Here is a 15,311-nt window from a genome sequence, read left to right as displayed (position 1 = left end):
TTGCAGGGTAACCCATTTACAGGTTCCAGGGATTAGGTCCCAGAAATTGTGGGGGGGATGTTATTTAGTCTTCCATATTAAACCACAATAGTGGGTTCCTTTGGAGTGTGGAATCCAGTATTATTTTGTCGGTCACATGTTCATTGAAACTGGCCTTGGGTGGGGTGGGGGTCAGGGGGTGGGGAGGAAACTGAGAGCTGAAAAGCCCTGAAATGGGAATCCATGAGGCTTCTTAGTCAGGGACCCGAAAGGAGGCCCGTGTGAAGGAGCAGAGTGAGTGACAGGCATGGGGTACAAAGTAAGACGGGAGAGACTAGATCTTTGAATCTTAAGAAAGCACTTCTATGCAAAAATTTCAAATGCAATAAAAAAGTAGAATAATTTGCTGAACCCTATACCTGGCACCTAAGTCTAAAATCTGTTGCCATGATTCATTCTTTTTTTTTTTTTGCTGAAGGGTTTTAAGTTATAGAAATCATGGCAGCACTAACATTTGACTTTTTTCTGAGTATTCATGTTCTTTCACGTCATCTAATTCCTGTGTGTTCATTTGTCCCCAAATGCCCTTCCCCTTGGTCTCCACATTGCACCCCTTCCCTCTTTCTGAGATTAGAGAGAGAGCTCCTTCTCTGAATCTTTCGAGGTTTTATTTTGTTCCTTCCCACAAACCCCCAGGATGTCAAGACTGGAGAGAAGTGAAAAAATTCTCCTGTCTCACACCCCGGCCAGTGGCCTGAGCAGGGGCAGTGGGAAGGGGAGGCAGCCTTGCTGGGTATGTTCTGTGTGTGACCTAACGTTTATTGTTCTTGTCTGTAATTGCCATTCCAGAAATGCCCTCACTCTTCTAGCCAGAGAGCAACTGTTGAGAACAAATTAATTATGCATCTTCTCAGTGTGTGTGATTAAGGGGCAGATGGAGGGAAGGGTTCTCTTCAGTTTTTCTGGCAACTGGGTTCCCAAATGGATGATTTCCAGACCAAAGAGTGCGTGTCTTGGGCTCCTGTGGGCCTTTGCATTTGTCTGCGTGGTGACAGGCATGCTCACTGGTGGGCAGAGTCTCAAGTTGCCAGTAATAATATTATTAATCCGTTAAATTGTCTCAGAGTCACTGTTTGCCGAGGGCCGCACATCCGCATCAGCTTGTTTGTGGGGGTTTCAGGGATGCTGGAACAACTTTCTTTACTTAATACTTCCCCAAATCATTGCTGATGCTTGTAATTCCACCATTAGAGATTAATTCCTTTGGCTTAAAACTCTGTTCCCTATTAAAATGCAAGTATCCTTGGCAGCTGTGTAACATGTTTTATTCATTTCTCAGTCACTAGCAGCTGCCCTCCTCAAATGTCCTCTCTTGCAACTTTCTTTTTAGGATGGCCTTCTCTGAAACAGAACCTATATTTGGAACCCATCCCATTCCACAGAACTCTGTTCTCAGTTAGTTGCTGAGGCTAGAAAAACAGCTAAAGAAACTCCTGCTAAGGTGTCAATGACTGGTAATAATTTTCAGTGTTACGGCCTCTAGGGAGTATTTGCATCTTAATTGAAACTTTCTGGAAACATCGTGCTTAATGCAAAGGAACCTGTACCCCTTTATTCTATCATGTCAGTGCCTTTGGCTTAAGAGTTCCCCTTTATTGGGTTTCCTTAGAGGAGAAGAGGAGAGGGGACCCTACTGAGAGCAGGTGTGTTTTGTGTAACTCAAATTAGGCATTGACTTGGACTGTCTTTCATTGTGGGCAGGAGAGAAAGTAGAGTTACAGAAAGAATATTGAGGTATAAGGATAATAACTTATAGGGGTGGGGCTAGAATTAACATTGTCTTTAGAATTCTAGTAACACAGTTGTCATTTTTTAGAGTCAGATGACTGCTAAGAAGCAATCTGGTTCTGAGAAAGCAAGTGTGTATTATTTACCAATGCTGATTGATGTGAATCAGTGATTTTCATCTGAACTCAGTGTGTTTTATGATTGATTAGTGATGTCTGATATGTGTATGGTTGTGGTGGTAAAGGGGAGGCATGGATGCCACATACTTGCTATTCCTCATCTGTCCAACTTCTCATTTTATGCATGAGCCAGCTAAAGTACAGAAAGCTGAGAGGGTATTTTCAGGATTTCATTAGCAGGGGCAGTAAATTAGGAGCAGAAGTGACCCAGAATGCAGGTCCCTTGAGTTTTGGTTCAAAAACTTTTCCTCTGAAGTCTATAGGTATTCCAAGGTGCTTTTCACTCTGGTTAAAGGGCTTGGGAGCCAGGGTCACCTGGGTTGAACCCACCTCGGTCACTAATAAGCTATGTGCCCTTGACCAAGTTATTAAACCTTTTTGAACCATGGCTTCTTCATCTGAAAATAAAGAATAATAATTGTGCCTGCCTTATAGGGTGGTAGGGAATTAAATGAGATAATGTGCATATAAAGTGTTTAGATTAGGGCCTAATGCATAGTAAGTACTTAATAAATGTTTGTAACAATTAAAATGTTATACCATCCTAGATTCTTGCTGGTCAAGGACACAAAACCTTCTGATGTGGTACCCGGGGAACTAGCTGCCAGATGGGCCTGGGATGGCCATTTTGGCCTGCCCTCCTTTCTGATAGACCATTGCTTAGCCTCTCGCCCAGGCCACTGCTGCTCCCTTAAGACAATTTGCAGGACCTAGTTTGCAGGAGCGTCAATGTGCAGCTGGTGCCGCTGCCTTCCGCTCCTTTTTTCCCCATGGGCCTGCAGAGTGGGGGCAGGCAGAGCCTAGAGCCCAAAGCCGTGCCTTCGTCCAGCCAAGTGGCCTCAGCACGCTGCCTTTGATGATCTTGAGGGGGATCCCAGGGGCTGAGAACGAGGAGGAGTCCTTGCTAATTCTGGAACTCTGGCCTGGGCTGATGTGATGATGCCTGCAGCAAGTCATCCCCTGCACTGTTAGACCCTGGCTCTGGGCTGGGTACTCACCTCCCAGGCAAGAAGCGCCGAGGCCCCTCCTCCACTGTGTAGGGAAGGGGTGGGTACCTTGTGGCAAGAGGTGTGTGACCAGTCGCCTGTGGCCTTACTCCTGAAGCCTCTCCCCCAGACCTCAGATGGAGACCTTTGGGCCTGCCTGCAGGCCCCTGCTGAGAAGGGAGGGCAGAGCTGTGGGAAGGAGGTCTGTTGCCCTTGGAGGGAGGTCACCACCATTGTCCCTGGTACTTGGAAGCTGTGTTGTCAGGGCCTCTCGCCTCAGGACAGTTTGGTTTGCTTGCAGCTGGTCATGTCTGGAGCTGCCTCCCTGCTCTCCACGGTCTGGGCCCTGGGCAGGTTGTGACCACAACTGCAGAGTAGCAGCATGGGCAGAAGCTCCGACGAGTGGGCTGAGAGCCATGAGGACATGGAGTGCCTTCCTCTGCCCTTGACCCCGGGGTGTGGAGGAGGTGGTAGCCTCATCTGTGAGTAGTGGGGAGAACAGCCCAGGCTGGCGAAGGAATGGTGATACAGGAGGAGGCTTGGACCCAGGCTGGAGAGGAGCTTGGCAAGGGAGAGCAGAGGAGCGGTGAGATGTGGAGCTGCCTGTGCCCAGGCAGGACTCAGCACTGACCACTGTCCCCGGGGTGGAGGGTGGGAGGGCGCCGGGGCTGCACAATGGTGGGCCTGGCCGCCCAGTAGGAATCTGAATTTTATGGTGAGGACAGCGGAGACTTCCTTTCCCTGCTGTGACCAGCGGCCTGCTCCTTTTGGCCTTGCTTCCTGGGCCCCCTCACTTGCTTCTCCCCACAGCGTCCTGACTTCAGCTTGTCTGTGGGACTGGTGCTTTGCAGGTCCCTAAGCACTTGTGAATTTGCTTCTGAGCTTGGTGACATGTGTGGGCTTACTGGACCAACTCCTGGAGCCCAGACACAGCCAGGTGGTGGGAAGTAGTTGGGGTTTAGGGGCATGGTGGGAGTTGGAGGTGGTGTTTGTGAGCACAGGGGGAGGGTGACACCGAGGGCCTATAGCAGGCCGGACCCCTGGGTTTTTCTTCTTGTTTGTGAGGAATGTTGGACAGTGTGTTGAAGGGGGCAGCAGAGTCTGTAGAAAGAGACGGGTTTTGGAGTCGGAAGACAGTGGCTCCCACCTAAGATCTACTGCATATTGGCTGAGTGCTCCTGGCAAGGCCCTTAGTGCTTTGATTCCTACCTCTGTGCAGTGTGGAGAGTGATTGTGCCCCCCCCAGGGGTGGTTGCCAGAATCAGGAGGGGCAGTGCTATGGAAGGCTTCCAGCACCTAAGGGTGCTGCACTTGCTTCTGGGACTGTGACTCCAAGTGTGGGACAAACACGGTTTTGTTTTCTAACTGCTCATGTCTTGTACTGGCAAAGTGAAGCCACAATTCAAATAGAAACTAATGATAATGGAGAAGAGTTCGTGCAAATTATAAATCAGGGACCTATTGTACAGACAAGTCATTTGGCAACTTAAATTTGATCCTCATTTTGATATGAAATTATTAACTGAGCTTGGGTGTCATTGAAACATAAGATGATTAGAAAGGCAGACGTACGTGGGCACCCACAGCTCTGTGACCCAGTGATGTGTGCTGATAAATTGAATGGAGACAGGAACCTTTTATTCCAAAGATTCAAGGTGGAAATTTTATATATATTTCATATATTCTTTTTTATGATTATTAGCTTCTGTTTGCATTGTGGAATTTAAACTAAAATGATGGAATTGATTTGAAAAATAAAACCTGATTTATATATTCTGGAATTAGATCATGGTAATGGCTGCACTACTTACTGAATATGGTAACAACCACTGTGTACTTTAAATGTGCGTTTTATGGTATATGAATGATATCTCAATTTGAATAATAAAATCATAACTTACTAAAGCAATACCTATATTATAGACATTTCAGAGATTCAAGAGAAGATTACCTGTAATTCCCCCAATTCAAACTCATTATGATTTTGATGTACTTTCTTTTAACTCTTTCCTATTACATCCAGTGTTCTATCAATATAATCAACTGTTTCTCTCATTTAACTTGTTATCTAAGGATTTTCCCCATGTTGCCACTGTACACAGTACCTTACTATTCCTCCATTTGACTGTTAGCTAATTTATTTATTTCTTTTTTCCACTTTTTTGATGCATCTCCCTATATGTTTTGCTGTTAGTTAACACTGTGCTGAATGTTTCTGTACATCGGTCTTTTTCCATGTCTTGGATTGCTGCTGTAGGAGAGACTTCTAAAGTGATATATCTAAGTCAAAACATTGCTGATGGGATTAAAGAACTAATAAATGGAGAACGATAGCATGTGGGAAGGCTCAATCTTGTTATAGTCTCTGTTCTCTCAAATACATCTACAGATTCATGACAATTCCAATCAAAATCCCAGCGGGCTTTTTTGTAGAAATTGACAAGCTCATTCTAAAATTCATGTAGAAGGCCCAGAAAATAATACCAGGAAAGATGAACACAGTTGTAGGACTAATACCTGATCTCAAGATTCATAAAACTATAGTAATCAAGACAGTGTGATATTGGTGTTAAGCTATTTAAACTGATGTATGGAACAGACTAGAGCCTAGAAATAGGCCCACACTTGTATGGAAAGTTAATTTTTAACACTGGTGCAGAGCTAAGTCAGTGTTGAAAGGTTTGTCTTTTCAAGAATCAGTGCTGGGACCCTTTGTTATGCATCCATCCATTCAACTTTGATCTGTACATATGTCATAACATGGCTGAAAATTGATTCCACGTGGATCATGCATATAAATGTAAAGTGTAAAACTATAAAATGTCTAGAAGAAAGTATAGGAGAAAATAATTGTCATTTGGATTAGGCACAACTTCTTAAGCATGGTCCATTCAAGTGGTAAATTTTACTTCATCAAAATTAAAGATTTCTTTTTGGAAGATGTTATAGGGAAGGTAAGATAAGCTTCAGAGTGGGAGAAAATATTTGCAAGTCATAAATGTGAGGAAATGCTTCTGCAAAGGCCATTCAAAAAATTCCCATAACTCAATAATGAGAAGACAAACAACCCACTGAAATGCACAGATCTTTTACTAAAGAAGATACAGAGATAAGCAGGAGAAGATGCTCAATGTCTTATTCCTTGTCTCCTCTCAGGCCTCCATTTGGATTGAATTATGTCTTAAGGTTTTTTTTTTCTCACTTGTGGACTTAGGAGCTATAATTTTCTTTGTTATTTTTAGTGATTGCTTTAGTTTATAATATATGTCTTGAACTTATCATGGTCTATATTCAAATGACAAGCTACCACTTCCTTCACAGAGTATACTTGTCATAGTGTACTTGCAATTTTTTCTTCCAGGTTTTATGCAATTGATGCGTTTTTGCTTTTACATATGTTATAAAATCTATATGACATTCGTTTTGTTTAAGCAGTCACTTATCTTTTAAAGAGATACAGGATATGAGAAAAACAATGTGTGTACTTACCTCTGGAGGCAATATTTCTGATCTGGTCTGTGTTCGTGTAGCTTCCTAAGCTCATCTGGTATTCTTTCACTTGTGCCTGAAGATGTTCTTTAACATTTAGTGTAGCAGTCATGGTCTAGGGAGATGACTTGTGTCAACTTTTATATGTGTGAGAGCTTTCATTTTAGCTTTGTTTTTTGAAAACTTTGTAACTGGATATATAATTCTGGTGTTTTATTTTTTCAGTGCTTTAAAACATCAGAGATGTCATTGTATTAGTTTCTGTTGGTATTATTGCCAGTGAGAAATTTGCTGTCATTCTTATTTTTGTTCCTGTCCTTTTCTCTGGATACTTTTATTTAAAGATTTATTTTTTTATGCATACAGAACTGGGGTACAGGCCAGAGGTGCAGGGGCAGTGAGAGGATTCACCAGAGACAGAGGGGGGAGCAGAACAGGCATTTCGACGAAGTACACTGCTGAGGGGAGCAGCGGTGAGACAGGAGATGTCTGCTGTGCCATGTGGGTCACTTCCAGAGCTGGGGATCAAACTCACACTCAAAAGGCTGTGGCCAGCTTGCAGTGCTGCATCCTACCCTGTTGCACCACCAGGGAGGGCCCTCCGGATACTTTTAAAGTTTCCTCTTTATTACTGATTTTCAGCAATTTCACTATGTAGTTTTCTTGTTTCCTGTGTTTGGAGTTTGAAGTTCTTGGATCTATTGATTTCATAGTTTTTTAAAAAAGATCAAATTGGGAAATTTTCTAACCATTTTTTCTTCAAATATTTTTTCTTCATCCATCTCATCTTGATCCACCTGCCCTAATAACCCCCAGACCCAAGTTCTAAACCACAGGGCAGCTCTTCTACTCCAAAGCACATTGAAATTATTCAAACTAGCCCATCCTAAACCTGCTTATCTTATTCTGGTCACACTTTCCCTGAAATCCACACTAGAAGCTCTTGCCTGTATTTCCCCTGGTTGCCTTTTGCCACCTGGCCAACCCTGGTGCTTCGCTGTGTGGCCTTACCTTCTGTGCCAAGCTGTGATTATGGAACTGTGAGTTAAAATTTCTTCCTTTATGACAGTCATTTCCATGTCTCTGTGTCTTACCATACCTGTAAGATAAATCCTAGCTACTCCTACGACAGCACAGAAATGCCAGCTCTGGCTAAGTGGGGTCCCGGAGGAACAGCCCCATTTCACCTCCGTGCAGCCCGGTGAGGCATGTTCTGTTATTGCAGCCCGGTGAGGCATGTTCTGTTATTGCAGCCCGGTGAGGCATGTTCTGTTATTGTCTGCCTTTTATAGATGAGAAGTAGTCAGAAGTTACATAACTCGGCCAAGGTCACCAGCTTCTGAGTGGTGCTGTTAGGGTGGAGACTGAGAGTCTTACATTGACCTGGTGCTCTTAACAGGGTCTACCCCTTTTTAGTCAGAGGACTCACAGGACACTGCTTTGGGGACATTGAATCTGCCGTCAAGTTCCTTCAGCTACAACATTTTATTTCCTCCAACACATGAGTTTCCCTTTGTTGTGCAAATGGCAACTTAAAGTCAGTGTGTCGGCCCAAAGGGCACCTGGGAGACAGTCTTGGCCTGGTTCCTTCGGGGCTTGGGGGAAATCACAATTCCATTTTCATGAGGAAAAGCACGCCCTGCCCAACTAGGGGCCATGAGGGTTCCTCTCTGTGCACCAAAGCTGGTCCAGTAGCCTGGCAGCGTCGTAGACACTTAAAACCGAAAGAAAATCAGCTGGAACTTGCTGTTTCCAGAAGAGACTGAAGAAGGCATAATGACAGAAGAATTCTCCCCCACTGTTGACTTAACCTTTATTAGTTAAGCACAGAAGAATCTACAAAGAAAAATATTCTTATAATCTGACAGCCCAGGGATGTCACTGCCAACATTTCAGCCCGTTTCCTCTGGGCCGTGAGTTTCTGATCAGAAAACCCAACCAGAGATCTCCGTTGCCTTCACTTTCTCTGTTCTCTCCGTGCGCGTGCTGTGAATGTCTGTTTCAGGCAGACTGCCTTTCCGTCCTGTCTCACACACACACTCCTAAGCCCCATTGGAGACACTGTCACCATGTGATGGGGAGCCCCGTTGTTTCAGCCTGACTTTGGAACTTTCTGCCAAGTTTGGGGGTCAAGGCCCCTTCTCTTAGGGATTTAGATGTGAGCACAGAATTGCCCTCCTTGGGCCTTTGCTCCTCCCCTCCCAATCAATAACTAATCAGCACTGAGTTGATCTTATTAGCTGTTCTCTGCCCCCTCCCCATCCTCAAACCGCTGGCTAATGACAATGCTTTTAATTAATATGAGGCAGATTAAAGCTCATTATAGCAAGGTTATTGGTAATGAGATAATCATATGGCAAGTTATTGAGCTGGGAGTGAAAGCAGAGTTGGAGGATGGCAGGAGCCCATGCCAGCTGTTCCTGCCATCTTTTGGCAGGGATGGAAGCGGGAGTGAGGGGCTCAAGAGTGAGGACACGCTGTGGTAACACCCACACACCAGCCGGTGAAATCAGGTGCTGGGTAAGGTCAGGACTGAGGTCCAGGGAGCCAGTGTCTAGTGTTTGGGTAGGTATGGTATAAGGCGTTTTGGGGGAACAAAACCCAGAATCGGTGTATTTAGAATAATGCTTTATGGTATTTTGCATTTCTGATGTGTGAATGCTTTGCAATTTGGATGACAAGCATGAAATTAGCTATTGTCTCCGTCTGTAGATTGCAAGACTTGTTGGACCAAACAAGGTTTAGGGAGAGGATGGCCCTGTATTTTTTTTTTTTCCTCATTTTTCTATGAAGATGGATTCTCAGTCCTCTCTCCCTGCTCCCGGGCTCGCTTCATTCATTCATTCATTGAGCACAGAGTAGGTCCTGGACTCTGTGCCACGCTCCTTGTAATGCATCGCTTCATCTGGTCATCATAGAGACAAAAATATTTTCATCCTGTTTAACTGATGAGGAAATGGAGGCTCCCAAGCTAATGACCTGTCCTAGGTTACATGACAAGTAATAGGGTAGGACTTGAACCCAGGTCTTTTGGATTCCGAAGCCAGTGCTAGGAAGCCCTATGTCACGTGACACCTTCTTGTATTCTAAGACTAGCCACAGCTTGCGCTCACTGGCCTTTTAAACTGTGCGTGCGTGGCCACCCTCCACGGCGCCCTGGAGCCCATCTGCGGTCTCGGCAGCACATGACACACCTGCACTGCCTGCCCCTGGTGATTCTAGTGTCTTGGGTCACGTCCACCTGTCATCTGCAGTGCAGCTGCTCCCGGGGCCTTGGCTACCCTTCTTGCATCCATGATGCTTGTGATGACAGGTCAATTAATGCCGGCATCCTGGCCTGTGAGTGGACACACCAGGGTCTCACTGTTTACAGCCTCAGGGACTGTAAGAGTGACCTTGAACCTCTCTCAGGTCCCTTCTTCGTCTTGAAGGCCACATTAAGATCTATTTTACAGTCCATCTATTGGGATGGACTGATCCCCACCACCACCACCTGTATCTGTGTGTTACTGTAGGTCAGGAGTCGTACGAAAGACTCAAACTTAAGAGACCTGGGCTGCCTAAGCCTGTGGCTATTTGCACTTAAATTATTTACAATTAAATGAAACGAAACCAGCTCCTCATTCACACATTTCAAGTGCCCAGTGACCACTTCCAGGCCCGGGGCTAGTGCCACTGTTATGGATGAGGCAGATGGAGAACACTTCCATGGCTGCGGAAGGTTCTATTGGACAGCACACGTGTCCGCACGTCCCTCTGCAGCGTGTGTTGCGTAGGTGCTGGCAGAAGAGGAAAGGACGAGATTCAGAGGAGTTATCCAGGACATCTGGGGAGCTTTGCCTTTCCATCAAATGGGCGCATGGTCGGGGGAAAGAATCCTGGTTAGCAGAGAGTTGAGATTCCCTGCTGCCAGCAGACTTGGCCTGATGGTTCCCGATGAAGCAAGAGAAGGCTGAAAGACGGAGTTTGCGCTAGGCCAGTAGTTTCTGGAAAAGCCGAGGGGGACTTGCCTTCTGACCGCAGAGGAAACTGAAGCTGGGGCTGGCAGGGCACCTTGAAATCAGCATGTCTGCTCTGTTATTCAGCACTTGTAGCTTTTGGCATTAAAAGAACATTTAAATTTTTTGGTGTGTGACTGTGTTCCACACCTTGTGCGTGTGCACGTTTATTTAGAAGCTAGTTGAAGGTGACGCTGAGGTTCTTCCAGGAGAACTGTGGGTGCCACTTGCAGTAGATGCTGACTCAGTTTCACGGGTGATGCTTTGTGTGCGTGAGCCCCGCAGTCGTCATCACGCTCCATTGACGGCATGTGTGTGGCGGGTCCTGGGGTACACAGAGTACATCGGACACTCACGGTCTCTGTCCCCACTGTCTGATGGGCCACCTAACCTGACTGAGTTGGGGGTGGACCACCTCCCTGAGCTGGTGTGGCCAGATGGCTGCCTGCATTGGCCAGTGTCTTGAAGGTGACCGTCACTTTGTGGCAAGGGACCGGCCCTGCCCACTGGGGGTGGAAGCCAGCCCTGGCTCTGCTCCCCACTGGCAGCGCTGGGCAGGGCGAGGCTGCTGTGTTTCGAGAACTGCTCATGGCAGACAGGGTAGATGTTAGTGGATCTGCAGGAGGGGCGGTCTTTGGTCTTCAGCAGTAAGTGCACTTGGACACAGCTGTAGTTTGTCATGGAGTCCTCGCTATCTGCAGTGCCCTCCTTTTTTTTTATCCTAACCTATTCAAATTCAGTTTCAGAAGCCATTCTGTGTATCACCCCTATGATTTGAAGGGGGAACTTAATTTAGAGACTTCCCAGCTAGTGAAAGGTGATTAACTCCTGAAAGGAATAAGGAACATCCTAAGGGTGGACAAGTCACACATGCACAAGCACCTGCTGCTTCTGGAGCTGAGGGGTCACGGACAAGGTCAGAACTATGCACTCAGCTGAGCACCTCCCGCTGCCAGATACAGGCTGCCCTGGCCACGAGCAGGGGTGCGCCTGAGCCAACTGTCAAGGCAGAGACATTCCTGGGAGGAGGGGCTGTCGGGTGGTCAGAACCGGCCCTGGAGGGCGTGGGCCTGAGTTGGTCACTGGAGTGGCCACCTGGGAGGGGGAACGGTGAGGGCACGTGCACTCTGGGAGGGCCATGCAGATAGGCACGCCAGGCCACTGTCCCACTGGTGGCTGTGCTGACAAGACCCTGGGACCGTAAGGGACACCCCTTGCTTCTGCTGTGGCTCCCTACACAGTTCCTGCTGACAAAGTCTAGGAGTGACACACATAAAGGGGAAGTGACAGCCAGGACCGGCTCTAGTGCACAACAGAGGGCAGGGAACGTGGATCTGGAGCTGAGAGGCTGCTGGTTTGCAAATGACATGCACCCACATCTCCTGCCTGAGCCCCGTGAGTCCTGCCAGTGTCAGTGGGACACCTGCCGCTTCTCCCCACACCTCAGAGGGCACAGACTTGGCCTGCAGCATGTCCCCAGTGTACACAGGTGTGGCTCCCTGTGTGGGGTGCTGGGCCATCCTCACCCAAACCACTGGCTAGACTGGTACCCCTAGGGACTCCTTGGCCCTTGTGCCTTTCTGGCTGCTTCTTACTCTGCTGTGTTCATGAATCTTCTCTCCTGGGTTGCGATCGGGGGGGGGGGGGGGGCATTATTTGAAGTCCAGAAAGCTGTTTGCTCATAACAGCCTGGGCCCTTTATAGTGGGGCATGCCCAGCTCCATGTTCAGCTGTGTCTGCCTTCTTTGTCACTCTTCTGAACCACAGTTCAGGTGCAGCTCTGACTACCCACAGCACTGCCCGGCCACCCTGTGCCATGGGTCAGCAGTGGCCCCAGTTCCACATTCTTCAGAAGGTGAAGCCACCTCTCCCTCGCAACTCTGATTCATTAGGGGCAAGCACTCTCTCAGTTCTTAGAATCATCAATAGTTTCCTTCTTCCTGCTCCTTCTTATCAGGGAAAATGAGACCCCTTGGCCCGGCTCTCCAGGTGTCTATGCCAGAGGACACTGCCCAGGGGTTGGCACAGAACCAAGGGGCTGAGCAGAGCAGCAGGGCAGGCCCCAGGAGGGCCTCAGGAGGGCCTCGGGAGGGCCCGGTGGGCCTGTCTGGGTGTCTGCTTTGTTGTGGAGGGAGTGGGGTGGGGACGGTGGGCGGGGCAGGCGGCTTCCTAGGCTGCTGGGCTGTGGGGCTGTGGGTGTTGAGCCTGCAGCATTGTCTTAATTTCTAAAGGAACGATTTTCTGATTGGTTCACTTGGCAACTAATTATATAGGATCTTGAACATTCCTTCCATCTTTGTTGCCAACTGTTATTTAACTCCTCGCTTGACTTATTGTCTCCGATTCATCAGCGCTCTTAACTGTCATGCCTTCTACTGCTCTCCCGTCAGAGGGGCACTCTCATTTGCCTTGGTGGGTGGCAGTGACCCAGGTTCTCACAGAGCACTGGCGCGCTTGTCCTCTCCGTGTACAAGGCCCCATCCTGCTGCAGAAGCTGTGGCTCCAGGAAGCACCCTCAGAGTTCTACCTGGCCCAGGTGATGCCTGGGGATACACAGCCAGGGGCAGCAGGGCCACCTCCCAGCTCTGGAAGGACAGGTGGGCATCGGTGTAGCTTAACGCTGCCCTGCTCTAGACAACCTGCTCAGCTCTCTACATCGAAGGCCTGGCACCTCCTTGGAAAATTATTTCCTCCACTAATGGGAGACCTTTGCTAAAGCTTGCTGAATGTTTGCTAAGTTTACTAAGGGTTGGAGTATTTCTAGACCTTCCTGTGACATTTACTGTCTTTATAAGTAAAACAGCTGCATGTATCTCTTTAAAAATACCAGTACCTGCCTCCCTGAATTGTTGTAAAGATGAGAAGAAAGATTATACCTGACCGTGCCTTACACAGTGCAGATCTACAGAGTATAGTAGATGTAGAGGGTGGGCAGCACGTCTATGAACTCACTGTGCCCCTCTGTGAGTCAGTAGTAGCTTGGACTTGGCTGGAGGCCATGAATGAATGCTTGTTTGAGGGGGTCGGATCTGGACCAACGCTTAACAGAAAGGAGAACTGAAGCATCAGGCCCCGTGCGGCCACCCTCTGGGGTCGACCGCTCTGTGTGCTGAGACTGAAGCACACTGATGGAGACGGGGCCTGCAGGCTGGCACATGCGCGCAGGTGTGTTTGTGCCCACTGGGAGCACCTCGGTGTGTACACAGAGGGGCAGGATAGGGCTAGCGCCCAGCAGACATGTGCACTCACGTCTCTCGCCCCCCATCTCCCTGCAGGTGCACCTGCGCTCTGCCAGGCGTCTCTGTGAGCTGTGCTGTGCCAACCGGGGCACCTTCATCAAGGTGGGCCAGCACCTGGCGGCTCTGGACTACCTGCTGCCGGAGGAGTATACCAGCACCCTGAAGGTGCTGCACAGCCAGGCCCCGCGGAGCAGCATGCAGGAGGTCCGCCAGGTCATCCGCGAGGACCTGGGCAAAGAGGTACCTGCTGTGCTGGATGGATGGGCCCCAGGGTAGCACTTTCTGAAAAGCTCTGGCAGAGTTCCTGCTGCCTGACCAGGTGCTGAGATCCTGCCCTGGTGCACCCCACCTCGTGTCCAGTTCAGTCCTGAAACACAGAGATCAGAGGGAACCTCCATGACCCTCGGTTAAAAAATTAGTTGAACCATAGGATGTTGCTGATATTCGATTGTTTTTGACCTGCAACCTGATATTCGTATGGACCCACTAATGATTATCAGTTATTGAGGGTCCACTGAGCCCAATAGTTTTGCCGTCCCCTGTGTTACCTTGCTGCAAACCACATGAGGCAGGTACTATTGCTAACCCCATTTTGCAGATGAGGAATGGCCAGACTTGTCCAAGGCACGTTAGTAATTCCAGGGTAATGTCCAGTGTGGCATCCATAAACTCTCCAAGCGGTTCAATGCATTGGCTTTAACAGAACATCTCTGGGCAGGCAGTTACCAGCTTCTACTGCTTTTTTCATCTGCTGCCCATGCTGACCTCCCCAGACCTCCCTTCTCTAATTCCCTCCACCCTCAGGGGCAGCAAGAAGGGGGACTTTTGTTCACAGCCCTGAGTACTGACCAGTGACCTGCAGGCTGTTTGGAACCCAAACAGTGCCCAGAACCCTTGCTGGCCTGCTCTTGCTATCTTATTTCTGGGGACAAGGAGGGGCTGGGAGCCATCTGCAGGTTGCTGAGCTATGGGACAGACCCAGCCTTACAGGTAATGAGGGCACTTTGAGGGCATATTAGAGATTACTACAAAAACATTCCCCCTCACCTGGCACTGTATGTGACATTTTCCTCTTATAAAGAGAATCCTTTATGTCTTCTAGAGTTTTTCTCAGCAAAGCAATCTTACAGATAAGCCTAGACCAGCTAATGCCTTTCCCAAGATTGGTTTACAAACTTTGATGTCTCCAGTTGCCCTCCAGACTCCTTAGCTGCGCTCTCAGGGTCAACCCTACCTTTCAACCCTACGTTTTGTGACTAGTGTGGTGGACCAGAGTGTCTTGGAGTTGGGCCCTGGAGCTGGGGCTTGCTCAGATCATTTACCCTCTTGGCTCCTCGTTTTACTTATGTGTAGGTTCTGACATGAAGCTATGTCAGATGTTTTGGTCTGAGGAGAGTAATGAATTTAGGGTGCTTGGTGCTAACCCCAGTACCTGACCTGAAGCAAATCAGCACATATTAGCTGCTACTGCTGTCTTCTCTCACTGCCCACTCACTCGAGGCCCCTTTGTTTCAGGTTTCCTCTGGCCCCTTAGAGTCTGTCTTACCTCGGCTTGGTCTTCCCTCTCCTCGGAATGCCTTTACTCCGCTCCCTCCCTGTCAGGTGGCTTCTGGTTTGTTCATCTCTTCACCCATCTGTCCACCTGCCCATCTC

At 48.1% G+C, this 15,311-nt stretch overlaps 1 protein-coding gene across 2 annotated transcripts in view; it reads left to right on the top strand.

Moving 5' to 3' along the window:
* The window catches only part of ADCK1 (aarF domain containing kinase 1), a 91,431-nt gene that overhangs the window by 19,107 nt on the left and 57,013 nt on the right, over positions 1–15,311 (top strand). For both annotated transcript variants that reach the window (XM_004682049.2, XM_012724310.1), the window contains exon 4: positions 13,695–13,898. In XM_004682049.2, coding sequence (XP_004682106.1) covers positions 13,695–13,898 — 204 coding nt within the window. The remainder of the gene's footprint in view (positions 1–13,694; positions 13,899–15,311) is intronic.

Source organism: Condylura cristata, unplaced genomic scaffold (genome assembly GCF_000260355.1).
Source record: "Condylura cristata isolate star-nosed mole 26May11 unplaced genomic scaffold, ConCri1.0 scaffold00013, whole genome shotgun sequence".
In the NCBI taxonomy this organism is placed as follows: Eukaryota; Metazoa; Chordata; class Mammalia; order Eulipotyphla; family Talpidae; genus Condylura; species Condylura cristata.
This window is presented reverse-complemented; position numbering and strand designations above follow the sequence as displayed.